Source organism: Littorina saxatilis, linkage group LG1 (genome assembly GCF_037325665.1).
Source record: "Littorina saxatilis isolate snail1 linkage group LG1, US_GU_Lsax_2.0, whole genome shotgun sequence".
Classification (NCBI taxonomy): Eukaryota; Metazoa; Mollusca; class Gastropoda; order Littorinimorpha; family Littorinidae; genus Littorina; species Littorina saxatilis.
The window spans coordinates 29,680,259-29,707,583 of NC_090245.1; the positions used below are offsets into that span (position 1 = coordinate 29,680,259).

Here is a 27,325-nt window from a genome sequence, read left to right on the forward strand (position 1 = left end):
GAACTTTTAACATGGATTACAGGATCTTTTCATGCGTACTTGGTCTTGTGCTTGTGTGTACTGTAACAGTGCTTAGACGGTTTTGATAGTGCTTCCTTGTATGGTTCCATTGAACAACCAACTGCAAGGCATGTTTTGACAGTTTTGCATGTACTCAGGGAAGGATTATCTTCACAGTATACAGGTTCCTCCTTGGAATATACACTCCCTTTAGGAGCACACACACACACACACAGAATACAAAAAAGAAGGCTATATCAGGTCAAATGTCATTGTTGAATCTTGTACAAAAACCACTGCTACAGTTCTCTGCACAAACTTCACCGACCATGAGAACAGTAACATTTTCACACAGGTGTGAACTATTTTAAGAAGTAGGCAAAGTCTACTGCAGAACACAGTTTAAGAATTTTCTGTCAGGATTCGCATTTCATTTGGTACTGCTATGAAGCAAATAGTTACAAAAGCTAACTGTTACTACATGTTTATTGATAATCATCTTTACCAAACTTCATCACAACACCCTATTTCTGTATAGACAACTGCAGAAATTGCAACATGTGACAGTTTGAATCTCATTTACAATTCCAAGTGTTAATCAATTCAAGGTATTTTTATGCGTTATGCTAGCATATACTTCATGTATTATCAAAATATGACACATTGCACAGTACTTATTATATGTACCAAATTTGAACTGCAACTGAACTTTTTTCACACGCATCATTCTAACTCCAGTTTCACAGAACTTATGAATCTGACATCCAGTTTCACATAAGTTGCTTCTATGACCTCACATTCACACACTGAACTACTAGCATACAATTTAAACCTTCATACATTACAAAATCAAACCAACTGAAAAATATGCTAAATCAGATTGCCAGCAGAATGACAAGTTAAAATGTCTTACACATTTGTATTTACACTCACACACACACACTAGCCCTCTCTTTCTCTTCCAACACTCCCAATTCATACATCTTTCAAACACTGTTATTGACTACAGTATGACAAGTTTATATTTCATTCGATCACAATGGATCAACGAAAGGTTCACACAGACACAAATGAAGCACAATTTTTCATTCCTGACAAACTTCACATTTTCTTGACAGCTTTATAATTATATCAAAGGCAAACATCACCCGCTTCCAAACACTCACATTCTCAAACCTCATAAATTGAAATGCTGCAGTTTTTCATGTAGACAAAGTAAAAACCTGTGAGCGCTGTGGAGTTCAGTCTATCATTGGACAGCCACTGGAGACTGCACCATGGATAAAAACGCTGCCAGGTTACTGAACACTTGCAGTGTAGTGCATCCTGCTGACAAAGAAACCTCCCGGGGGAACTGTGGCTCAATTTCCCTCCAAGTTCAAACAGAACAGATAAAACTAACAGTCAGTCTTTTTAGAGAACTTCTCACAGGCCAGTTTCCCAATCGAATAAAAGACAAAACACGATGGAATTATCCACAACTGTTTCTCCATGCACATTTGAGTGCAAACCAAACATCCCCAGAAGAATCTAGGCGAGACCTTTTGCAGCTAGCAAGAGTCCCTCACAGCTCAACGAGTTTGGCATGGGACGGAGATCACCTGACGGTGGGGTTCATGGTCAGGAAGTTGGAGGTGAAGCCTGCCTGCAATGCCTGGGCTGAGGACATGAGGTTCTGTCCTGCTCGCGCTGAGTCTGGAAACAGTGTGGAATAGTTGGGCAGAGGCACGTAGGCTGCAGTGATCACACGACCTGAAACACAAAGAAAATGTGATAAAATGAAGAATGACAGATATAAAAACAACTTTCTTTCTTTATTTGTTATATAACGTCGTTTTCAACCGTTCAAGGTTATATCGCGACGGGGAAAGATGGGATTTGTTTCTTGTTCACAAAAGCACTAATCAACAAGAAGAGCAAACGCTCGATCGAGTCACTTTCGCAGTTCTGAATATTATATGAGGCATCAGATGGACAGGAAGAAATTGCTATTCACAACACAATGAGTCACGTTCACATAAAATTTGAGCCCGGTCACTTTTATAGTTTCCGAGAAAAGCCCAACGTTAAGTTGTGTGTTGCCGAACAGAAAAGGCTAGTTATCTCCCTTGTTTTTCTGATAACGTTCGTAAAAGGCTACAGATGTAAATACTTTGATGTAAAGAATAATCCTACAAAGTTTCAATCACAGACCTGCCTACCCCCCCAAAGGTAAATTAGGGAGATCCTCCAAAGCTGGCCGGGGTCCAGGGGCCGCCAAGGCCCCGGTGGGGTCCAGGGGCAACGCCCTGGTGGGGGGTTCAGGGGGGCGAAGCCCCCCGACCAAAAATGGTTTTAAGGATTTATAAAGTGTATTTTGAGGACTTTCCTAACACCAAATAAATGGGATATGCCTTTTTGAAAAGCTATGAAAAGTACAATAAAACTATAACAGAGCTTGGTTTTCTTTGAGAAGACAGCTCATATGACTGGCCTGGCAGTTGTAATCACATCTACATCAAGTGTATGTATTAAGCAATGGCTTGAAAAAGACAGCATGGGACAGGCAGATAAAATATGTGAACATATTTTAGTGACTTTTCACTCCAGGAAAACCCAATTCATACAGATGAAAACAAGGTCATTCAAGAAATATATGACTAGATTTATTTTGCCAGCTCTTGGATTCAAAATGAATACATTTACTCTCAACAGGGCCATATTTCACAGAGAAGAAAAAGTAATACTGATTGGTGCAGGCGAGAACAAACGTAAGGAATTCAATACCAATATATGAACAATACCGGATAGCAGACGCCACAATGAGCAAAATGGGGGCCTTTCGTAGACTTCTCCATGTTTTCCAACTTATAGTACTCGTCTTTCCACTTCTGCATGTATTTCTTCGATTTCACTTTCTGCTGATGCTCAAATGGTGCTGTCGATTCGTCGTCTGTCTCATGCAGACGTTTCTCAGCTTCTTTACCCGCCATCGCGACAATCCGCGTCAACAGAGCTTCGCAAGTCAAGCTTAGCGATTGGTCGTTGTATCTGAGTAAACCAATCATAACAGCCGAAGCAAAAACGCTTGGCGGCACCGGAAGCTGTACTCAGCCCAGGCGTCTAAAAGCCCAAACCATGTACAACACGGAACAAATTTCGTTTTTTTTGTTTTTTTTACAGGATTCATTGATGAAATCGGGAGAATTCAAAGTCTAATCGGGAGGTCGGAAGTAACAGACATAAATCGGGAGTCTCCCGAATTTTTCGGGAGAGTAGGCAGGTCTGCAATCACATCCGATGAACTTTGTCAAAGATATAAAATGTCTAATTTTTCCTTTGACGCTGACCTGTGACCTTGAAAAAGGTCAAAGGTCAACGAAACCATCGTTAAAGTGTAGAGGTCATTGGAGGTCACGACTAAACAAAATATGAGCCCGATCGCTTTGATAGTTTCCGAGAAAAGTCCAACGTTAAGGTGGTGTCTACGGACGGCCGGCCGGACAGACTAACACTGACCGATTACATAGTCACTTTTTCTCAAGTGACTCAAAAAATTGCTCCAGGGGCTTGACTAAAATCTTTACAAACATTGACTATATTCTAAACAAGAAACACTTAACAAGGGTAAAAGGAGAAACAGAATCCGTTAGTCGCCTCTTACATCGGGTAAATTCTTCCCCCTTTCCCTTTAGTGCTTACAGTATCAGTGCAAGTAACTATCTCGTGTCAGAATTATCATGTACTTAGAGTACAACTACAGTGATGTTCCTAGGACTGGAGGGCAACAGGACAAAATGTCCTGAATCAAAAAACTAATAGGACATCATGTCCTGACTACAAAAAAACAATAGGACATTCAGATCAAGCGAACCAATCATGGCACCAAACCTTTTTAGATGACTGAGAATATATGAATAAAGGCAAATAAAAACTGAACAGTTCCAAATTTATTTTAATATTTTAAATGCAACAGTGTTCAGTAGGGTTACTTTCACACACACAGACACATGCTTCAGAATGTCATAAGTGATCTTTCACACACACACACACACACACACACACACACACACACACACACAAATGCTTCAGAATTAATGTCACAAGTGACAAGTGATCTTTCACACACTTCAGGATGTCACACATGATCATTTTCAGTGAGCTTGAACAGCTTTCTATCCTTCTTTAACTTCCATCTGCAAACAATGTCAAAAAGGTATTGATCATCCCTCTCCTTCTCCCCCTCTATCTTCTGCTTCAACAACATGTTCTGTGTCTCAGTGAGCAGGCGGTTTCTCTTCGTGGTCAAGATATTGTTCTGGGCACTGAAGCTTCTTTCCACATCAGCTGTATGGACTGGCAAGACGAGTGCGATTTCCGCAAGCTTCATGAGGTGTGGGAAGGCAGCTCTGTGGAACTTAGCAATCAGCTGCCACAGAGAAATAAAACTGTCCCTGGGGTATCCCTGCGATATGACAGTTTGTTTGAGCTTTCGGCGGCATCTTTGCAGAAATGTGGCGGCGGAAGTAAAGTGTCGCTGTCAAAAGTAGCGAGAGTTGTGGCTCTTGTAATATTGATCGGTCGAGAGTTGCATCCCTTGTTGGCAAACTCGTTTTAACGGAGTTTGATACTTCAGTTTGTACAGATTCTTCTTGCAGTGACCGCTCAAGACGTATCGGACAATGACCGCTGACTTCGCAATCGGATCGGACATTTGACGGGACAGAGGTGTTTGCAATCGGTCATTTTACAACCTAAATCGGTCTATGACCGACGCCTCGGAACATCACTGCAACTACAATAGGCAGCAGAATCATGCATCCAATAGAAAAGCTGACATGCACAGAAACTCACCCTCAGTCTATTTTCCTACATTTATTTTCCTACATTTATTTTCTCTCTCTCTTCCTTTTTTTCACAGCTACTTTAGTATTCAGTATCAGAAGAAATTTGCAGTACAAAAGTCAGGTTGTAGTTGTTGCCACAATCCAAGAAAGGGATTATGTACATGAATCCCAGAGTGTACCTGGGCCTGCCATTCTGAACAAGTGCTCAACATCAACGACAGTAAGTGACATGACTTTTACCTCCAAAGTAGCGTCCATGCAGTGAATTGACAGAGGCCACAGCTGCAGCGATGGTGGGATTCTTGACATAAACGTTTCCAGTGGGGGAGCTTTTGTCAACGTAAATGTGCAGCACACCCCCATGTTTGTTGCACTCTTCTATGACGTCATCGCGAATCTCCTGGTCCCAGTTGGAACGATTCTCTCTGCAACATCAAGCCAAGATATATTACTTCTTAGAAGTAAAAGATGCATGGGTAAAACATGTAGGAGTGATATCAGTTGGTCACAAAAGTGTTCATGAAATATTCAGCCTTAATTCTTCCCCAAAAAGGTGAAGGGTGATTCAGTTGCAAATCAGATTTACACATCTTTCTGCCGAGTATTCTCTCTTTTCTGCAATTTACTCCCTCACAACGTCAGTTGGCCAACATCGTGAGTAGTGGTCCAACATCACAACTTTGTTTGCTTTAACAAAATTGAGAGAATGCTCAACTTGTTGAAGTAAACTAAGCAAATAACTCAAGGGCTACTTTGAAAATCATGCACTAGGAACAGAGTATTTCAAGTTTGACTTTGAATTTTTGGCAAGTATTCGTTAAATCAGTTGTGTGGGTGTGGCATAGGTGAACGCTTCCCAGAGGATACTGAATGAGCATATTACATCTGGTATAGGAGGGTTCCCCTTTTTTTGAAAATCAGGAGACAATTCAGGGGTGAAGATGGTAAAAAAAACGCCTTTCGCACTTGAAGGACTAAATTTCAGTGTCTCATATTGAACTGGCTACCTTTGAAATGTGGCGGGAGAGCCATATTTGTAGAAAGTTTAATTAATGTTATAGAGTTAGATAGTGAAGGTTCCGGACAGTCATGGCGTACAGCGTAATCGAAAATTTCAAAACTAAATTTTCATTTAATTAATATACTTACTCAACTCACATAAATGGCATTAACTTCAGTTCATTGCTAAGATATTGAAGTAGTACTCGACCCTGGTAAGGGGGGAAGTAACTCCCTAAGAAAAACAATCCGTAGTCAAGGACGGGAGTCACCTCCCCTACCGGTAACCCGCACATGCGCGGTCCTGCTACCGGCCGTCATTCCCCCACGGAAACACACACCTGTAACACATATAATGTTAGCGGGGATGGATGGGAGGGTATAAACGATGTGAGTTGAGTAAGTATATTAATTAAATGAAAATTTAGTTTTGAAATTTTCGATTCAATCACATATTCTTACCTCAACTCACATAAATGGCAGATTGCACATAAAGGCGGTGGGATACTCACATTAAACTCTTGGAAGTATCTGGCCTGCGGCAACCATAGCTGGGAGGCAGTTGGTACCGTCCGGATGAGTGCTGGCAATGCCCCGGAGGTAGTAGCTGAGGAAGACATCATGAGTCGTCCAGTATGCGGCTTTGAGGACGTCTGACATCCTTCCAGACTTGAGGACAGCTAAGGAAGTTGCCCACGCTCAAGCCTCGTGCGTACGAGGTGATCGAGGAGGAAGGACTGACTGCCCCCCCCCCCCCCCTTTTGTGTCTGCCACCACTGATAAGCATGCCTTATAAGTGTGGAAGACCATCTGGAAAGCGTGGTTTTTGCAAAGTCTTTATTTCGGGCTGAAATGATCGAAATAAACAACAACTTCGGAGCTGATGCTCGAAACGGAGCGGTGCGACAAGTAAGCCTTAAGCTCGCGTACCGGACAGTTAGAAAGATCCGGATCGCCGGGGGCTAAAAATGTCCCGGAGAGGCCGAATGGAAATGATCGGTGAAAGTTGACCAGGTTTTTGATTCTTGGCGAGAAAATCGGGACGGACACGCAGTGAAACCGAGCCGTCTCTTTCGAAAGTGATATCCCGGTCTAGGCCTGAGAGGCCGTGGATCTCACTGCCCCTCCGCGCGGAAGCGAGCAGTATGAGCATGAGAGTTTTGCGCGTAAGGTCAGAGAGACTAGCGTCTTGTAAAGGTTCAAAAGCACTAGAACGGAGAAATTCGAGTACTAGAAGAACGTCCCAAGCCGGGACAGAAGTTCTCTCCGTTGCAGAACTGAGGGCCGCGCCCTTTAGCACACTCGCGATAACTCCCCCGAGGGAGATGGAGCGTCCAAGTTGCTTAAAAGTAACAGAGATGGCTGAGCGGCGAGCGCGCAAAGCGGACGCGGCGCGTCCCCGAGCGGAGAGCCATGCCAGATGGTTTGCGACCTGCATTGATCGCAGGGCGACCGGGACAACATTGTTAGCCGCAAACCATCGAGTCCAAGCCAGCCAGTGTAACTAGTAGACAGAGGAGGTGGCCTGTGAGCCTTCTGGCCTAAGTCCAAAAGCGAAAACGGAGGCGCCTGAGCACCCCAGTGATCTCCGAACCCTCTCCAGGCGTGAGGATCCAGGCCCTCGGGGCGATTGTGCAAAGTCCCCGTTCTGGGCTGGAAAAGCTCCCCTCGCCGGCGGCCGAGCGGGATTGGCGGGCCGCTGGCGAGCCGCATGGGGTCCGGGAACTAATGCTGACTGGGCCAGCGCGGTGCCACGAGAAGGAGATGAAGTCGCTCTAAGTCGGCTTTAGGCTGAACCCTTCCGATGAGTGGAGTGGGAGGGAAGGCGTAAGCCTCTAGCCCTGTCCAGCTGATCGTCATCGCGTCGATCTGCCAAGCTTCCGGGCCCGGAAACAGACACAACGATCGGGAGGCGACGTGAAAATCTCGTGGCGAAAAGGACGACCATCGGACGCTCTACCTGCGCCCAAAGAAGGAGGAGCGCCTGATGGGTGATGGTCCACTCCGTGTGGAGGATCTGGAAGGAACGGCTGATGACGTCGGCAAGGACGTTCAGGCAGCCGGGCAGATAGCGAGCCGAGATCAGGATCTAAGAAAAAGTCTCGCATGCTCGGCTGGACCACAGCCGAGATCGGGACCCGCCCTGTTTGTTGGAATAACCAGAGACCGCCGTGTTGTTGTAAAGAAACAACACATGGGTGCCCTGGAAAGCGGAGAGAAAGTGATGAAAACCCAGAAAGACCGCCTCGAGCTCGAGGCGAATGTTGTGCCATAGACCGCTGCTCTTGTGACCACCGACCGGAAGTCGTGTGCGTGTCCAAGTGAGCCCCGCAGCCCTTCTGTGCTGCGCCCGCAAAGAGATGCGTGCAAGGAGGAGGAAGCGCTATGGGCACTCCCTGCAGAAGCCAAGGAGTGTTCATCCACTGAGGCGTGGTCTGCTGCAACCAGACCCCGAAACGGAACTGAGACGTCCCAGCCGTGTGACGTCGGATTCCAGACTGAACTGAGCGCCGCCTGAAAAGGGCGCGCCTGCCGTTTGTATAAACGACGTTGAGTGGGACGGACTGCCCACTCCCGTGAATCGAACACCATGCCTTGGTGCAACACCCCGGGGACGACCAAAATTCTGCCGTAAAGTCCCAAGAAGGGGTGGCCGAGAAACTCCTCTATAGCCTGCTTCCGCAGAAAGAGAAGGATTTCCGCCTGTAAAGTCTCCTGAGCGTCTGGGCTGACCGGAAACCGGAAGTTGGCCGGCGCCCTGGACGAAGGGGCTTTGCCTTCCTGCCAAGGAAGGCGGAACCCCGATCGAATCACCCCCATGCTCCATAGGCTGCTTGTCCGAGACAGCCAAGCTGGAAGAACCCGGAAGAGGCCGCCTGCTACCAAAAGGGTAGAGGCTGGGGGGGGGGGGTGACTGGATCGGGGGTGGCTCATTGGGGGTTGGGCTTGCGCCCAGACCCCCGCTTCCCGAAGGAAGGTTTACGCTGGTAAGGACGGGACCGTGACCCACCCCTACCTGCGCGAGACGACTGCTGCCCAGAAGAGCTGTCTGGCGCTGACGCAGAACTCCGTGGTTTGTTGCTGTGCTGCTTAAGAGCGAGTTCCGTCAGTTGCACCACATGTTGGTCACGAGTTTCCTCAGTTTGCTGCCGAAGGGCATCCAAAGAGCGTGACCCCAGCAACGCACCCTCTGAAAAGGGAGAGACTCTCAAAGAGTCTATGGTGGCCTTATCCGTCAGGCGAGAGCCGTTAAGAAAAGCCTCGCGCCTCCAGAACACCACCTGAGAGTAGAGCCGAGCAGCAAGCGTCATCTGACTGTCAGTGACCTTCGCAAGCGCCGCCAGGAGCATGGCAGCATCAGCCTCAATGGCATCGTCACGGAACCTAAAAGGTTCGATGGACGAAGCGATGGCTCTCGTGAGAGACCGAATGAGCGTTTCCGCTAAGGAGGTCAGTTCGAGGGAAGAACGCCCGCTCTCCTCCAGCCCGAGTAGACTCTGTTCCGTACACACGGCAGTCCTATCTCGGCTATAACCGTCCTGCCGTAAGCGAGCCAGTTCCGGAGTCACCGGAAGTGGAGCTGTGGGCAGCGAAAACGAGGAGAGAAGAGAATGTGGCCTGCTAGGCAGCCGCGATCTTCTTGAATTAGCTGGGAGGCCGCCGCCTGCCTGAACCGAGGCTAGCCAAGGCTGAGCAGACGGGGGGGCTTCTCCATGAGCAGCCAAGAGAGGGTAGGGTGTGTTAGCGTCCGCCAACACCTGAGCCATCACAAAAGGGACGGAAGGAGATTCAATGAACCGGAACTTCGCCTTCGTGTCCCCCGCGCCCGCAAAATCTGCCAAAGCAGAAGGAGGGGGTGCGACCACAGTAGAATCGGCGGAGACACCCTCAGGGAAATACCGTGAGGTTATCTCCGCAGCCAACTCCAGAGTAGGGCCCAGTTTATTGGGAATCCGTAAAGGGGTAACAGATTCAGAGCAATCCTCATCCCCTTCCTGTTCCTCTCCAAAACCTTCCTGATCTCCATCAGAAGGAGGGTCCGGTAAACCGGAAACCCACCCGTCCACGGAAGCGGAAGTGGCTAAAGTCGGTTGAACAATAGACGGAAGCGCCGCAAACTGTCCACCAACAGCACCGCCGACAACCGGAACCGCCGCGGCGGAACCGGAAGTCGGGGCCGGAAGTCGATGCGTAACCAGGGACGGGATAGCAGGGACACTGCCACCGGAACCACTAGCCCGCTGTCCTCCACCGGAAGTGCCTGCCACAGCACAACCGGAAGTCGAGGACGACAATCCGCGGGCAGGCCCGACCGGAAGCCCCGAGGGGCAACCAGAGGAGCCTACCCCCTGCGAACTCCAACCAGGAACGGCGGCAGCCGAACCAAGAGCTACAGGTCGATGACCGCCGACAGAATCTTGTAGGCCAGAGCTGGGCAAACAAGACGCTGCTGCCTGCCCCCCAGAGGCCGGGACAGCCGAAACTGATCCCAGGGGGGCAGGCTGGCGCGCTACGCCGCTCCCTAGCGCACCCGCCACGTGATGGACGGTGTACTGCCGGGGAGGAGCCGTCTGCGAACCCGGCGACGCAAGAGCGTAACCCGGGCCCGCAGGCAAGTGTGAGCCCCCAAAAAGATGGGGACTCCCACAAACGCCGCCCAACGCCGAAGCGCTGGAACCGGGCGGCGCTAAGGCCGCGAACCCCCCTGAAAAGGCAGGGGAATCCGCAACCAAACCAGAAAAATCCGGCCCGAGATCAGCCGACGTGATCGTCGCGGACGGCCGCAGCCTAGAAAGAGAAGCCACCCCCCCCACGCCAGGCGGGAGGGGAGCGACAGGCCTTTCCGCCGAATGTAAGGCAACTAGGTCATGTTTCAGAGTAGCAAACATAGCCAGAATTTCTTCCCGCGACACGGACTCGCTAGACCGTGGCGTCTGCGAGCGCGAGAGAGGAGAAGAAGAACGTTCCCGCGTAGGGAAAACCGGTGACGGTGACGTAGAGTCGAGCGAAACCCGTTCTGTCTTCTTTGTCGCCGGGTCAGTAACCAGAATTAAAGAAGTAGGCTGTGAAGAAGACACAGATGCACGCGTCTTTGATTTAGACTTAGACTTGTCTTTATCCTTCTCTTTTCCCGGTGAAGAGAGTAGGGAAACAAGTTTGCCCTTGCTTTTTGAGTTTTTGTCCGCCATTTGCAATATCGAACACGCGCACGTGGAGATGAATTACAACAGCGAAAATACTCAAACGAACGCAACGCGCAGCGAAGAGATAGTGAAACGATCTTACCTAAAGATAGCAACGCAAAGACCAGGGTCAAATGGCCTTCCACAAAAGGCCAAGGCAAAAAATATGCCGGAGTACAACAACACGTCTGTGCAGTAGTGTTGAAGTGGGTGGAATGACGGCCGGTAGCAGGACCGCGCATGTGCGGGTTACCGGTAGGGGAGGTGACTCCCGTCCTTGACTACGGATTGTTTTTCTTAGGGAGTTACTTCCCCCCTTACCAGGGTCGAGTACTACTTCAATATCTTAGCAATGAACTGAAGTTAATGCCATTTATGTGAGTTGAGGTAAGAATATGTGATTGAATCTGTCACGCTATCGCTGGCCTCAGCTTTTAAAATAAGCACAAGAATAGTTGGTATCGAAACCAAAAGTAAACAATGCAAGGGAGATAATTCTCTCCGTAGTTCCATGTGGGCGGCCATTTGTGTGGCGCCAACATGATTTACCGGCAGACAGGTCAATAAACATTGGTAAAACTAGACAAATGTCAAGTTTTATGAATAGAGATTGGATGAAAGTTAGTTAAAGAATGTAGATTATTGATGGCGATGTGTTCTTTTGATCGATGAGGAAACAGGAGGATGATGATTGTTCGTCGTGTTGGGAACAACGATCGCCGAGCAAGATCATCGTTAGATCAGAAGGAACAGGAATCGTTAACTATAAGGAAATATGTGTTCTTTTGATGTGGATAGAATAATATGTGGAGTAAAGAAGTGGGATTATTGATAAATTGTTCATTATGTTAGCAAGTAGGCCAGAAGATGAGGGAAAGGGGGCGGACTATGTTGGTAGCGGAATGTTTCGTAAGTAGTTCGGTGATGGTCGATTTGCTATCAACCAATCCGTATGGGGTCCGTGTTTCTGTCTAGGTTACGGCATAAGCCGGTATAAAAGATCAAGAAAGATTATTACAGCAGGAGACTCCGCATTCTTTCAACGGGATAGCATAGAGAAACCACAGAGTAAAAGTAAAAGAACTTAGAGATTCTTACTACATTTTTCGTAAAGTCAGAATAGCATAGGCCTAGTCAATTTCAAAGGATAACCGCGCATGTTACTGGATTGTTTGCTTCAAACACCAGTAAAGGTTCAAAGAAAGACATAGGAGAGAAGTTCGTAGATAGCCAGAAATAAACAACCGGACTGTTAGAATGTCGGCGTGCGTTTGATTGAGCGGTCCTAAACTAGATAGATAGGCGGGGAATTTAAACACTAGGTGACCTGCGCAACTCTGGGGAAGTTCCTGTGTTTTTGGTGTCCCACCCGCTTTGCGCATGGTACTTTATAAAAGGGGGAAATTGGAATTAGGTTAGGGACAAAACACTTTGGTGACGAATATGGAGAGTCATTCATGACTCTGACACTTTCTCACTAAAGTTAATATAGAAATTCTGAGGTCTTAGACCATCCTTAAAAACTTAGCCCAAAGAGGGAAGAACTGTTTCTCCCATTTAGAATTCCAATAAAGTAAATAGGATAAAGAGAAATTCGTAGTCAGTCAGTCAGTGAACAAAAGATCCTGTATGGGATAAAAAGTAGCTAGCTCGATATGCGGAGTCTCGCCTTACGATAGGATTTAGATGGGGAAGGGAGATTAGGTGGCTTCATTGTTTTTGTATGATAACTTGCGCATTTTTGATGTTTGCCATGTAAAGGCGACCCGGGATTTTGTACCAAATTTTGTATGTGAATTTATAATATTGCGTAAATTACGCTTGTTGTATTGAGACATTGTACACTTTTCTAAATAATAAATAAGTCTAATAAACTATTTTATAGAAAAGTGATCCCATGAAATTGACTCGGTTATTCGTATGAGTGATTTTTCATTGTCATGTAGGTCGTCATTTCTTCTTGCGATCATAGCCTTTTATGAAGATAAGCTAACCCGGCAATTTTAGGTGAGAGAGGATAAATTTAGCCTACAGGCAGATTATAGTTGCACGCACTAGGGAAATGAACACAACGCGAGGCAAAAATAGATTCGGAGAATAATAAAATATAAAGCGCATGCACTAGCCGACAAATCTGCAGAGTGGAACAAAAAAAGACATACACATTGTTCTATTATCTACAACTCTCACGGTTTTCCGCCGGGTGAACAAACACGTAATCTACACAATAGGAAAACTGCTACAGAAGCACCAGGAACTTTTCCAGCTCTGCTGAGCCAGCATCCTACAAGGTTAATGTTCAACACAGCAATGTAAAGAAAGAAGTGCCCTTGCCCATTGAGATGTGAGACACAGTGAGCCAGAACTGAAGTTCAAAGAGGTGTTTGACTATCTGGTGCTTTGTCAAGTGAATGTTGGTTGTTTACCATGCCACAGGGGCCAGCCAGACACTTTCTGAGAGGAGTTTGTGTGCCAAGACCTCTATACTTCAGGTCAGACACCTAGAGCCTAGTTGTGACCAGCTTATCTGCCCCAGTAATTAATGTCCGTGTTGTGAGCTGCTGTAAAAGGGAACAAGTCGCGTAAGGCGAAAATACAACATTTAGTCAAGTAGCTGTCGAACCCACAGAATGAAACTGAACGCAATGCAACGCAGCAAGACCGTATACTCGTAGCATCGTCAGCCACCGCTCACGGCAAAGGCAGTGAAATTGACAAGAAGAGCGGTTTAGTAGTTGCACTGAGAAGGATAGCACGCTTTTCTGTACCTCTCTTCGTTTTAACTTTCTGAGCGTGTTTTTAATCCAAACATATCATATCTATATGTTTTTGGAATCAGGAACCGACAAGGAATAAGATGAAAGTAATTTTAAATTGATTCCGAAAATTTAATTTTGATAATAATTTTTATATATTTAATTTTCAGAGCTTGTTTTTAAATTCAAATATAACATATAACATGTTTTTGGAATCAGCAAATAATGGAGAATAAGATGAACGTAAATTTGGATCGTTTTATAACAAAATTTTTTTTTATACATTTTTCAGATTTTTAATGACCAAAGTCATTAATTAATTTTTAAGCCACCAAGCTGAAATGCAATACCGAAGTCCGGGCTTCGTCGAAGATTACTTGACCAAAATTTCAACGAGTTTGGTTGAAAAATGAGGGCGTGACAGTGCCGCCTCAACTTTCACGAAAAGCCGGATATGACGTCATCAAAGACATTTATCAAAAAACGAAAAAAAACGTATGGGGATATCATACCCAGGAACTCTCATGTAAAATTTCACAAAGATTGGTCCAGTAGTTTAGTCTGAATCGCTCTACACACACACACAGACAGACACACACACACACGCACATACACCATGACCCTCGTCTCGATTCCCCCCTCTACGTTAAAACATTTAGTCAAAACTTGACTAAATGTAAAAATCAATGAATTTGTTGATGAGCTTGGTCCTCATACTGTTGGGATTTGTTTTCTTGTCTGGTTGTGTTCTGTCAACATATAAACTGTCAATGACAATTCAGTAGCCACAGGTTACATAATTGAGTTATGTGTTAAGTGTTCTTGTATCCTGGGTGGTGAGGATTACAATCAAGAATTAATTAATCATTAAATTTAATAAATTTTGCCTCTTTATTGATTGTCAGAATCCAATTTGTGGTTTAATTTAAACTTGACTTGAGAATTTGAGTTTAGGACTATTGTAACTTTCATTAAACACCACTTAACCCCTTGACTGCCACAATACGTATGAAGATCATTTTTTGGGGGGATGATGAAAATTTCAATACTGGGTTAAGGTTAACAACCACTGTATATTGCCCTTTGAAGTACATCAAGATGGCCCTCCCCTGGAGACCATGTTCTCAGAATTGGTCCGATTGTTATACCTTGCAGGTTTTTGATTTCTTATCCAATTCTTTAACTTTAAAATTCTCCCGGCAGTCAAGGGGTTAATGATTGATCCTACTTTACCTTAGTTGCTGATATGTAATAAAGCAATTCAGGGATGGCCATTTAATTGTTTTGAGTAGCATAAAATAATAGACTTACATTACAACCTTTTTTTGTGCTTGATTAGAAGTCAAATTCCCCCAATTTCTCAACTTACTAACCTGCCATCCATCCTCTCGTGCTTTTCCACATTTACACACCTGAAAGGAACGGAATTAGATGGGGACCGAGTGAAGAAAGGCGTTGTACTCACGATGTGGAGTCAAACATGTTAGACAACATGAAGCACTGTGTGGCGATGGGCGGGGCAGCCACAGCAACAGCAGCAGAGGCAGCACCTGCAGCAGCCATGGCCGCCGCCATGGGATTCATCTGACCGTTGGGCGTCATCATGGGGGGAGGAGTGGTCCCTGCCTGCGACAGGGCGTTGGCTGCATACTGAGGGATCTGGAACCCTGTACCTGCACACAACAATGTGTATGGTAACTCCTAGAGTCAATGTTCACTGCAGGCTCTAAGTGGCTGCAATCCTACCACCTTTGTGTGCAAATGCATTTTTGTTGTGGTGCATGTTCATTTTTGTCTTGTGAAATGTGTGTACTTGTACACGTGGGCAGCAGGATGCCGCCTCTTGGGTTTGTGCATGCTAGGTATCTGTGTTTTCAAGTACAAATTCAAGTTGCAAACAGAAATAATGACTACTGACCTTCTGCTAGTTTAGCCATCAACTGCAGACGACCAGTGGCTCCCAAGTCTATGCCAGCTCGATCCATTTCGTCTGTGTCCAGGGCTGAAGATGCGCCTCCCTCCATACCAGTTCTCTCCGTCACGTTTCCTACTTTCATCGGTCGACCCGCTAGCTCAAAGCCGTTCAGCTGTTCTAATGCTTTCTTCGCATCATCTGGGTTTCGGAACTGAAAACCAAAACAGCAGCCATCAGTACATAAACCTGGACAAAACTGTAACATGACTTCTCTCTTTCTTCCTTTCTTCGACATTTCAACAGCAATAAGACAAAAGAATCACCTTTCCAAGCCAAACTTCCAAAAGTCAAAATCATGTACTGGATATTTTTTAGCATTCTTACAATACAAATCAATGCGCCAACAAGCTAACTTCAGACAAAGGGAGATTATCCTCATCTGAGAACATTTTCATATCAAAACTGTTTTATTTCAAAACTCCCACACCTCATGTGTTCTTACTTCACTATAAAATAAATTTTGATAAATAGATAAACTCACCGTAAGAAATCCATATCCTTGTGAACGGCTGGTTTCATGGTCTCTTATCAACTTGATGTCGTCAATCTAAAAGAGAAAAATTATCATTTACAATATTATCTACCGATATTACATTCAGTGATTTGTTAATGTCTTTCCTTGGCCTTTTTTTCCCTCATAATCTGATAGTTGCACTTGTTTACAAAGGCTAGAACATTTAAAAAAAAGACAAAAAAGCATCAAACACAGTTCCTGAAGCAGAAATTTCACCAACTTTGGTTCAATAATATTTAGTGAAGCAACAGCAGTGAAAAAATACCCACTACAATTCTTTTAAACCTCTTCTGTAACTGTACAAAAATAAATATCTCAACAAACTCAGGAACCGTAGGCTACATAGCATCCAAACCTGGAACTAAAAACCCCAGAAGCCCTAATAACCTTAACCCACATTGCTGCAAGTATTGAACCATAGAGTTAGCCCTAAGAGATAACCGGAAAACTAATTTTTGAACTTTTCCCCAAACTGGAAACCCTGCCAATTTGAGGTAAGGGAAATGGAAGCCCACCTTGCCAAAAGGCTCAAAGATTCCTTTCAGCATCTCCTCTGTGATGTTGAAGTGGAGGGAGCCGACATAGAGGCGCATGGGCCCAGCACTGGCTGGTCTGTTGCTGGTCATGATGGCCGGAGCCATGGACATGCGGTTCTTCTCCGCCTGTGACGGCTGCACCAGGATGGGAACGCCCAGGAGCTTCTGACCCGTCAGAGCCATGGCCAGTGGCACCGACTCTGTGTCTTTGAACTCCACGTAGGCAATGCCTTTGGACCGCCGCGTCTTGTTGTCTGTGATCAGGCGAACATCGTTGACCTGTAACCACAGATAAGGATTGGTAAGTAGAGCATTATGAAAACGATTAAAATATAATGGACTGAACCAACACTGAGAAATAAATTTGAGATGTGATCCATCAAATTTCCAACTGTCAGGTTACACATGGATGTATGATTGTGGGGGGTTAAGAACTGCTGGGAAATTATTTTGGGAGTCATGGAGTGATTGTTGTTCTTTGTTTCAGATCTATATTGTCTTCGATCAACCACCAGCCAGAAAACTAAGTTATCAAATAGTGAAAACCCCAGCCACAAGAACGACATGCACTCATGATCACAGTGTGCACACAGACTGGACAGAAAATACATGGCTTGTGCCAGTATACAATCCCTTATGCTCGGAGCCTCCACCTATTTTCAACACATACAGAAAGTGTGACAGAGACAAGCTTGATCAGCAGTACAGTTATGCCAAGCATTTACATTTTCTAACCTTTCCAACTGATGAGAAGAATTCCTCCAGATCTCTGGCCCGGATCCTAGCAGACAGCTGCATGCAGAACACAGTACGGGCATCTCTCTCCTCTGGTGTCATGTCGGGGGGCGCATAATCAGTCCTGTAAGTACCATCACAATAAACAATTAAAACAGTACAGCAAACAAGAAGAGCAAACGCTCGATCGAGTCACTTTCGCAGTTCTGAATATTATATGAGGCATCAGATGGACAGGAAGAAATTGCTATTCACAACACAATGAGTCACGTTCACATAAAATTTGAGCCCGGTCACTTTTATAGTTTCCGAGAAAAGCCCAACGTTAAGTTGTGTGTTGCCGAACAGAAAAGGCTAGTTATCTCCCTTGTTTTTCTGATAACGTTCGTAAAAGGCTACAGATGTAAATACTTTGATGTAAAGAATAATCCTACAAAGTTTCAATCACATCCGATGAACTTTGTCAAAGATATAAAATGTCTAATTTTTCCTTTGACGCTGACCTGTGACCTTGAAAAAGGTCAAAGGTCAACGAAACCATCGTTAAAGTGTAGAGGTCATTGGAGGTCACGACTAAACAAAATATGAGCCCGATCGCTTTGATAGTTTCCGAGAAAAGATATAAAATGTCTAATTTTTCCTTTGACGCCGACCTGTGACCTTGAAAAAGGTCAAAGGTCAACGAAACCATCGTTAAAGTGTAGAGGTCATTGGAGGTCACGACTAAACAAAATATGAGCCCGATCGCTTTGATAGTTTCCGAGAAAAGTCCAACGTTAAGGTGGTGTCTACGGACGGCCGGCCGGACAGACTAACACTGACCGATTACATAGAGTCACTTTTTCTCAAGTGACTCAAAAACACAAGAGGAACTCAGAAACTGAGAACTGTGAAGCTATCAAACGTTTTCACTTATCAAGTTTTTTTTCTCTCTCTCTCTTGTTTTTCTTATTTTAAAACAATCACACATATTATAAGTCACGCTTGTGCTGCTACCCACTCAGAGTTTTAATCTCATTTCTCAATGGAAACGAAAATGGCTCACGCTTTTATCTTTGCTCTTAGTATCTCAAGCTTGAGATGGTATGTACCATGCTTCTAGATTGACACGAACAGTCACACTCTCAATCGTCCCTCCATCGGCAAAAAGAAAGCTTATACAACTCTCCTTTTTCATATCCCATTGCACCCCCCCCCCCCCCCCCCCCCATTTAAGACCTCTAAATAGAAGACGAAAATTCCCTTAAAAGACCCTTTTCAAAGTACTGCTCATGTCCCTTGTGTGGACAGTATTTTCTTAAAAAATACCAAGAAGCAAAAAATGACTTCCAAGTGAGAACAGACAAGAAGTGTAGTTACCTGAGAGGACTGACGCCCCTTCTGCCATGCCTCTCCTTTGAGCGACTGCGACGGCGGCCTGAAAACCCTCCTTTTGGAGGGCTGCGGTGCCTGTCCTTGTTTCTCCCACCGCGATCACCACTACGACTGCGGCGTTTGCGATCACGGTCTTTTTCTTTGTCTCGCCCATTCTCACGACGACTGCAAGAAACAATAAAACAGATTTTACAACCAGTCCACTGTTATGTCTCGACCCGGCTCTGCCCCTTTCCATTAATTATGAGCTGAACGTTTGAGAGATGTGTAAATGTACAACTCTCTATCAATACAAGGAATAAAAAGTTCTCTCAATCTCACCTTTAAAAGGAGTAAACTTGCAAGTATCAGTGGTAACTTCATGAACATATCCACAGAATAAATGCAACCTTCTGCTCACTTCCTGAACCCATAACAAAGCATCAACATCGCCATTTTTGATACAATAGACTTCAGCCAGCTTAGCACTGCAGAAACACATGAAATTAATATGACAAAGCCCCTGAACAGTACAAAATAGCAATTTTCCGGCCCTCTTAAAACCATACATACAGTAAGATTCTCTCAATATGTATTGATTACATCATAGACAGACTTACCTCCTGTCACGACTGCGACTCCTTTTGTCACGGCTCCGGCTTCTTCGATCACGACTGCCACCCCTTTTCGACTTCCTGTTCGCAGTCAAAATCATTACACTGAGCAAAACGTACAAACCACATCTGCAGTTATTTGTTGTGTACAGGTTACCTTATTTCAATTTTGGCATGAATGAGGTCACTTTGCACACAAGTGTTTTGCTGGCATGGTTGGGCATCATTTTGAGAGAAACATTCTTTTATATGCTCTAAATGTTCTTTGCCTGCAAATTTAAATGTCAGGTAACCTAAAATATTAGGGAATAATTGCTGAAAAGAAATAGGGCCCAGCAAGGTTAACATCTTACAAGGCACTAAAACAATTTTAAGCAACTAGATTACACTTTAAGTTGGACATCCCTCTCTCAAATACCACATACCTTCACCCGGGAATGTCACGAAAATTTCAAGCTTGCTTTATCACTGACACCCATAAAGTCACCTACAATTTCAACACAAAAGCAATCATTAGAAAACGCATGACTATTATTTTCACAACGAGAATCCATTTTACATGGAAGAGGCAACAGGTCAGCCTGAGGACGAAAGGAAAGGGACATAATTAATCTAAGACCAAGGTCTCATCCTCTGACCACCTAAAAATAAAGAAATCACCGTGGATTACGATATCCCCCTCAGATTTGCACTGTAACTGTATACGACAGGCTCCTCTAGTCATGTAGCAGTTGGTCCTACAAGGAAAGCACCCACGAACACCATAGATGATCAGCAAAGGGTTTTCACCTAATAAAATACTCAATGTTGAGCTCAGACAACTGCAATGACCTCCGAAAGTAAAGTGTACACCCAACATTGTTTTTGAAAACAAATCGTACAGCATGACAAAGCAGCTAGTTGGCAGTAACAAATCAATCACAAGGAAGCACTGATAATACAATCCGGTCATCAAGTGACTCATGATTCAGGATCTAATCCCTAACACAGGTAATTCTCGCAGCAACATTCACTTAACCTTTGTTTTAATGAGCAATATCTAAACTGGTATTGAAAAGTAAATTACAAAATGTGTCAAATATGTTGCCATTTGTTAGCCATGGAACAAAACCCTTAGCACTTGACTAAATGGGGTTGAAAAATTCCTCGCGAACTGCTGCCTATGATTATCAAAACAAAAATTCTTCTTCTTTTGTTGTTGAAAAGACCTGGTTTCTATGCGCCACTGATCTGATAGCGTAACACTGGGACCAAAAAAACCTGCAAGGAAAAAATTTGACAGCAAAAGAGCACCCAACGATGAAAAGGCAAGGCAGGTTCCATATGAAAGGCAAAAGAAAGGGTACCAATAAGGACAACTAATGTGTCCTTATGTGACGCATCGTTCTGGGATGCATGACTCATTGGAAACCAAGATCGGTCCATTTTCCAAAGGGCCATCTGCAATGAGCAACAATCTCATATTGTGATAATTCTTGATGAAAACAATAAAGTTTGACCGAAACACTTTATCTGAACTTGCTCCTGTTGCTAAGCTCATCTCTTAGTCGTGCCGACATTGTTACTTTTAGTTTAGATTCGCGCTATTGATGCTCTGATTTAATTAATGTCTTTTTAAAACACCACAGAATACTAGGAATGTGAATAATAACATTTCTGCCTGACAAAACACAAGACAGAAACATCAGACACTTTAACTCAAAGTCTGATATAAAAAAGAACAAAGTTTTAACTTACTTCTTCTTGCTCTTGGAGGAGGAACTGGTGGTCTCATGTCGTCCTTCTTCCTGTATCCAGAAACAGCACAAGGTCAGCAAGGAACAGGGAGAGGAGAGAAACAAACAAGAAGTAATGGCCATCAGTTACAGTGTATCACACATTACCTGAAAATGAGTCACCTATTGTGGGGATCAATTTCAAGAAACTCAAAAGTTGCATCACTTTATTTCGCCAAATGCCTTGCCTTGGATCTTGTCGAGTTAATCCAGTTTCACAGTTCAAGAACCCTGTTTCCAGTAAAAATTTGATTCAAACCAGCACAGGCCATGAACGATTTACATTGTGAAGTATACCAAACGCATATTCCTTATCTTTGTTGCCAAAACCATGTCAAAACAACATGGAGAAAATAGAGCCATACAAATTTTTTTAAAGCAAAACCCTGCCGATGAACAACCCAGTTTCTGACAGTGAGCGAGTGTAAAAAACAAAACAAAAAAATAAATAAAAACTCAGAAATTCAGTGGATTGATGTTGCCGTGCTGATTTGAACTGCTCATACTTGCAGTGCAAAGCCAACCCTACCCAACTGCTTCAGCAAAATACACGTATTTTACTTTTAGCATATTATTACAAGAAAATCCAGATGCCATTTTACTGTTCGTCGATCATTCAGTATAGGTAGTTTAGAAAATGCAGCTGAAACCGAAGTGTAAGAGGTATCCAAGTCTTCAAATTCATTTTTCTTTTTCCTGAAATGGACAGCTGTGAAGGTTATGCTTTGCAAAGCCTGCATCACATGTCTATGACTTACCAAAGATCTGACTTTGGTTTTAAGGACCTGAAACAAAGCATGTAAAGCAAACACCACCATGATATTTGGCCAAGAAACAGGGTTCATCTTTCACATCCTTGAAAATGATCACCCACAGATTGACAACTTACTTACTGGCACACCAACAGCTTTAAAATGTTCAGGGGTTACTTATCCTAAATGGGAGAGGGATTTTTTCCTTAAAACCATACTGAATATAGTGCTGAAAAAGACCAGAAGTATGAAGCGAATGGCACTCATCCATACACACAAACACGTGATGCACGACTATAACAACAGAGAAAGAGATGCACCCTTTAAGGGCAAGGAGTCTGACGCAACAGGGACTAGAATCAAGTCATAAGAGGTCCAGCCCATCCACGATCATGACGACGTCACAGTCAGCGCAGCTTATGCCTTCCGCCTTGCCCAGTTCCGGCCCCCTGAGATGAAATGGATGGCCAAATTTACATCTTCTGCCAGTTTTGACAATCTCAAAAACTCACCTAATGAAAGTTACAGTTACATGTAATGTATGCCTGTATGTATCAGAGACCCATGTACACTCAAGGTCAGAACTGTAATCTTTATTTCATTTTTGTACAAGACTGACTAAAAACTGGATCAATGTAGATGACATTTATTTTAGCTTCAGATTTCATCCCACCGATTAGAACTGCAATCTTCCCAACTTTTATGTCATTGAAAAAACTCACATATCCCTATCTTCCCCAGTCAATATGTCATGAGGTTTCTTGTAGGTTTCTGGTAGGTGAAGCTGTACCTCCATTAATTTTACAAACTCAAAACTTTGTAAGAGAATTATACCCCTGGCATAAAAATAATGCTGGCATAGCTACTTGGTGACATAAAGTATATATTTCCACTGAGGTACCTTTGCAGATGAGGCAAGCCGGTGTGGTGATAAACTGTACAAGATACATCATACAGTGGAATCTATGAAAAAACAAAACGCACATGAATGGCACAGCATTCAAACTCAAACACAGTGTTCTACTGATGACAAAAGTAGGCATCTCTATGTAATTCTCCTAAACAATATCACCAGATTAACAACTAATTTCCAATGAGCTAACCGTTATATCACTAAGATTAAGAAGCGCACACACAGTTCAGAGGATTGGTTTACAAAGAGTCTGATGAACATGTACACATTCCCCCTGTGTACTAGTCACATCTACCTCTTGCAGTATTTTCTCAACAACTATTCCAAAAACAGTATGGCTGAGGAAAAATGCCAGTTACCACATCACAGGGCATAATTTCGCTATTGAACACACAATCTTCTCCAAAAGCCTACTGTATTAACCAGACGCCTGATGTTCTTGTCTCTGGTTCACTCACTCGCTCACCCATCATCACAACACAAGCATGCTGGCCGCTGATGTACAATCCAATGGATCCATCTTACAACTTCCACGTCGACGAACTACAAGTACAGGTTCATGAAGCATTTAAAGGAGCTCAAGCACAAACACAAAGAGAAAACAGCTGAAATGTATCCATGGATCTGCACTTAAATCAAATATGTCACAAACCTCTTTCTTGAACGGAGCCTCAAGCATGGCCTCAACATCAAAATCCTCAGCCATTGTGGGTTCTCGTCTTTTAGTCAAGCACTGCAGACAGAAAAAAAGGTGATTATGAGTATGACTATGACCTAGGCCATTCAAATTTAATTTTTGCTGCTCATTAGAAATGTTCCAAGTCTGAAAAGAAGCAAACCGGACTAAGGCACATCACGACATGTATGTAACATTTTTCTGAGGTCATGTTTTTCATACTATACATTTTATGTTGTTGCTACAACTATGTATAATGTGCACTGCAAAGCACATGGGAACCTTGCAAAAGAACTTCAGCTGTGCATGACATCTCACACCATTAAAAACAGTTGCAATAATGAATCTTATTAAGTAATTTTCTAATATTTTGAAAAATGAATGTTATGCCAGTTCTCGCAAATAGATGTAAATTATCAATTAGTTTTGTTTAACCTTAAGCTACCGTAAGTTTAGCCCTTTCGAGACAATCGCTGTAGTAGTTCATTTGACTTTTGTTTTTAAGGTCTGGTTAGCTGATGGAACAAACTTATTATGAGGTACATGCAACTCAATTAAGAAGAGAAAAAAAGAAAAGAAAATAGAGATTGTTTAACACTAACAGTAACAGACGATGATGTGGATGACCACAATGTCGGTCACGTAAAATGTCCTATATTAAATTCATGTAGCCGGTCAAATATCCTATTCAATAATTCATGTCGATGAGGTCAACGATTGTCAGATTCACACACATGTGGAGTAACACCCCTGGAACACCAATGACTAACAATAACATATTAGTTGATATTGGGTGTACTGATAGTGATGACTGATGGACTCCTTCAAACAGTGGAACATCCCATCGTTGGTTTATTTACTTAATTTGTAATTAGATTGGCATCGCCATAAGAGCTCTATATCAATTTTGGTTCCCTGTCCAGTAGAACTTGTTCGTCTGTTAACTTAATCTTCTTCTTCTTCTTCGTTCATGGGCTTAGACTCTCACGTTCACTCATGTTTTTAGTACGAGTGGATTTGTACGTGTACGACCGTTTTTACCCCGCCATTCAGACAGCATACGCCGATTTCAGGGGAGGCATGCTGGGTATTTTCGTGTTTCTATAACCCACTGAACTCTGACATGGATTACAGGATCTTTTCCGTGTGCACTTGGTCTTGTGCTTGCGTGTACACACGAAGGGGGTTAAGTCACGCTGATGGGGTCTATGTCGACCAAAAGAGTGGGATTCCCTGTAGGTGGAGTTCCTGGAGAGGGATTCCCTGTATACAGGGAATACCACAGGATTTAGTTCCTGTAGCGTGTCGCTGATATTGCTGAAAGTCACGTGATGCTTGGCGACATCGGTAGAATTTGATGTTTTTTAATCTTTTTTTTATATTTCTTAGAAATTCGAGTATGGTTTGCAAGTTTTATTGAAAAACTCCACCCTGTGTGATTCCCTGTATCCCTGTATACAGGGAATCCCCCTCCACCAACTCCACCTACAGGGAATCCCACTCTTTTGGTGACATAGACCCCAACAGCTTAAGTCACTAGCAGGTCTGCACATAAGTTGACCTGAGAGATCGGAAAAATCTCCGCTCTAAACCCACCAGGCGGCAGCGACCGGGATTCGAACTCACGACTTTCCGATTAGGAGGTCGACGTCTAACCACCACGCCACTGCGCCCGTCGTGTTAACTTAATTGTCCATGTAATGTTTCTGGTGAGCACACTGTTCTTCTCACCTGCAGCAGTCTCTTGACGAGTCTTGTTCCTACACTGCTAAGTTTCAAAATCAAACACGATAACCTATTGACCATAACAACCCGGCGTAGGGGTGGGGGGGAATAAACATCAATGATGCTCTAGCTGTGAAGTGTAAGCTTTAACTTATTACAATCTAAGGGGAGAATTACGTTGTTTTGTGCCGATAAAACGTACTAAATTGACCTTTTGATTAACAGCTCTACACGAAAGTTCTGTTCTATATTAGATCAAAATCAATTTTCACAAATTAACAACAACCACTGGTAACAATTTGCTGCATACCCTCCTTGTTGAAACACTGCCCGAGTTCGGCCTGTATGATGTCTTCTGCTCTTTAGTGCAAAACCACGAACGCCTTCTGACGTACAAGTATGGCGGCGATTAGCATGCACGGGGTTTACACATAACCAGACAGGGGCAGGGTAGATAATTCTTAAAATTTTCCTTTTGAGTGTGTCTGATGCATTAGCTCCCTTGAATTGAAAGGCCTTCTACATCCCGTCATCCGTGACCCAAACAAAATTTGTGTTGGTAAAAATAAGTTGATGTTCACATTTTACTTCTCTTCTGGGAAGGATATGTTTATCAATGACAAAACACATAACGAGTACACACATGCACTCACACCGAAGAAAATAATAGCTAAAGGCTATTTTCATTCTTGCTGGAAATAAAAAAAACGCTCGCGCTGGACCCGAGTACTCTTCAGACTGGCTCGCTCAATAAATATAAATGTTTGGAATGTCTGTGGTGTGAATGTTGGTTTCTGACCAGAAATGCAGATCTATCTCTGGCCGATTCATAGATTCAACCTACAAACTGCGACCTCATCTGTGATCAGATATGTTTCGACAAGCATTAAACGGATAAAATTAACCACATGCAGTTTTAATTATTCTTCACTAGAAAAATCATAGACTCTAAATATAGGTCCCTGGAAAAATGCACACAGAAAAATGGGTTGGGTTCGGTGATTTGTACATAAACGTCTCCCTCGCGATAGATTCGCTTATTATTTTGTCTTATGAAGCCGTCATCAACACGAACACAGTGATTGCAGAAGCAAACTCTGTACCTACACGACCGAGACACAAGACTGATTATTTCACAGCTGCAATGAGAATAGAGAACAAAGACGTTTTGGGTAAGCTTTCACGTCACTGACAAGCTACTAGGCCTACAGACGGAAAATTCCGAACAAAAGTAAATGACGTCAAAGTCTCTTTCGCTTTGCGTGTAACTTTGTCATGACGTATAGTCTTTTGTGTGACGCGTTCGGCTGTTCTATCAGGTCAATGGCTGCGTGTTGCCCCGCCGGTGTGAACTCCTCCTACGGCCAAGTCGTTTTTGTGGTTTATTTCGCATTTAGGTCCCAGGTAACATCATGAAGTTTTAATACGATCAATCGGACCTATTATCAAGTTAGTGTATCAACTTTTGAACGAACTGCGCCCAGTAGTTTCCCAGCAATAAGCTGTTAAGTGGAGAAAGACACAGTCTGCTGAGCCCTTGTACTAGCGTACTCGGGGATAACCTATAACTAGCCCTCGAGATTTAAAACAAATAATTATAACAAACAGTCTTCTCAGTTTTCGTAGAAGTTGAAAATTTCCGCCCAGGCTCCTAATATGGACCATTTGTGATTTTTTTCTGTATTCAATTTTTGCTGAATATCTATCAGAGCGATTTCACTCTGATTAGGCCTCAGTGGTGACTACCAAACACAAAATGAAACTTCTTCGCCAGAAAACAAGCTAGTTATTATAGCATGAAACAATAAGTGGTCCATATTTAATTAGGAGCCCTTCCCCTCTCAAAAAGTCTACGGGAAATCATTTTTGCTTTCTTATATATATATCCGAGTTTTTTTTAATACCTGGAGACCTCGGATATATAAGAAATACTAAGGCAATTCATATTCATCATCCGAGGATTATCATTTTACTTCATATTTTTGAAAAAGGA

At 43.7% G+C, this 27,325-nt stretch overlaps 2 protein-coding genes across 4 annotated transcripts in view; both read right to left on the reverse strand.

Moving 5' to 3' along the window:
* Positions 1 to 27,325, reverse strand: part of LOC138966679 (regulation of nuclear pre-mRNA domain-containing protein 1B-like) — a 183,023-nt gene that overhangs the window by 1,197 nt on the left and 154,501 nt on the right. The window contains exon 8 of one of the 2 annotated variants that reach the window (XR_011455743.1): positions 3,330 to 3,553. The gene's annotated coding sequence lies outside the window, so the exon portion shown is untranslated. Of the gene's footprint in view, positions 1 to 2,478; positions 3,554 to 27,325 lie in introns of those variants that run through there. The other variant, XR_011455742.1, reaches the window with a different exon arrangement.
* LOC138966635 (RNA-binding protein 39-like) lies at positions 258 to 25,759 on the reverse strand. 2 transcript variants are annotated; one of them, XM_070338938.1, is made up of 12 exons: positions 25,643 to 25,759; positions 23,584 to 23,664; positions 21,229 to 21,278; positions 19,498 to 19,572; positions 18,884 to 19,063; positions 17,525 to 17,648; positions 16,769 to 17,068; positions 16,221 to 16,286; positions 15,683 to 15,890; positions 15,230 to 15,437; positions 5,067 to 5,251; positions 258 to 1,752 (listed from the first exon to the last, which is right to left on the reverse strand). In XM_070338938.1, exons 2-12 carry the CDS (start codon positions 23,635 to 23,637, stop codon positions 1,598 to 1,600), a joined length of 1,605 nt encoding a protein of 534 aa, XP_070195039.1. In that variant the 5' UTR covers positions 23,638 to 23,664; positions 25,643 to 25,759; the 3' UTR covers positions 258 to 1,597. The 2 variants fall into 2 exon arrangements, with proteins under 2 accessions (XP_070195039.1, XP_070195031.1); XM_070338930.1 differs by lacking the exons at positions 23,584 to 23,664; positions 25,643 to 25,759 and having other exon boundaries at positions 21,229 to 22,322.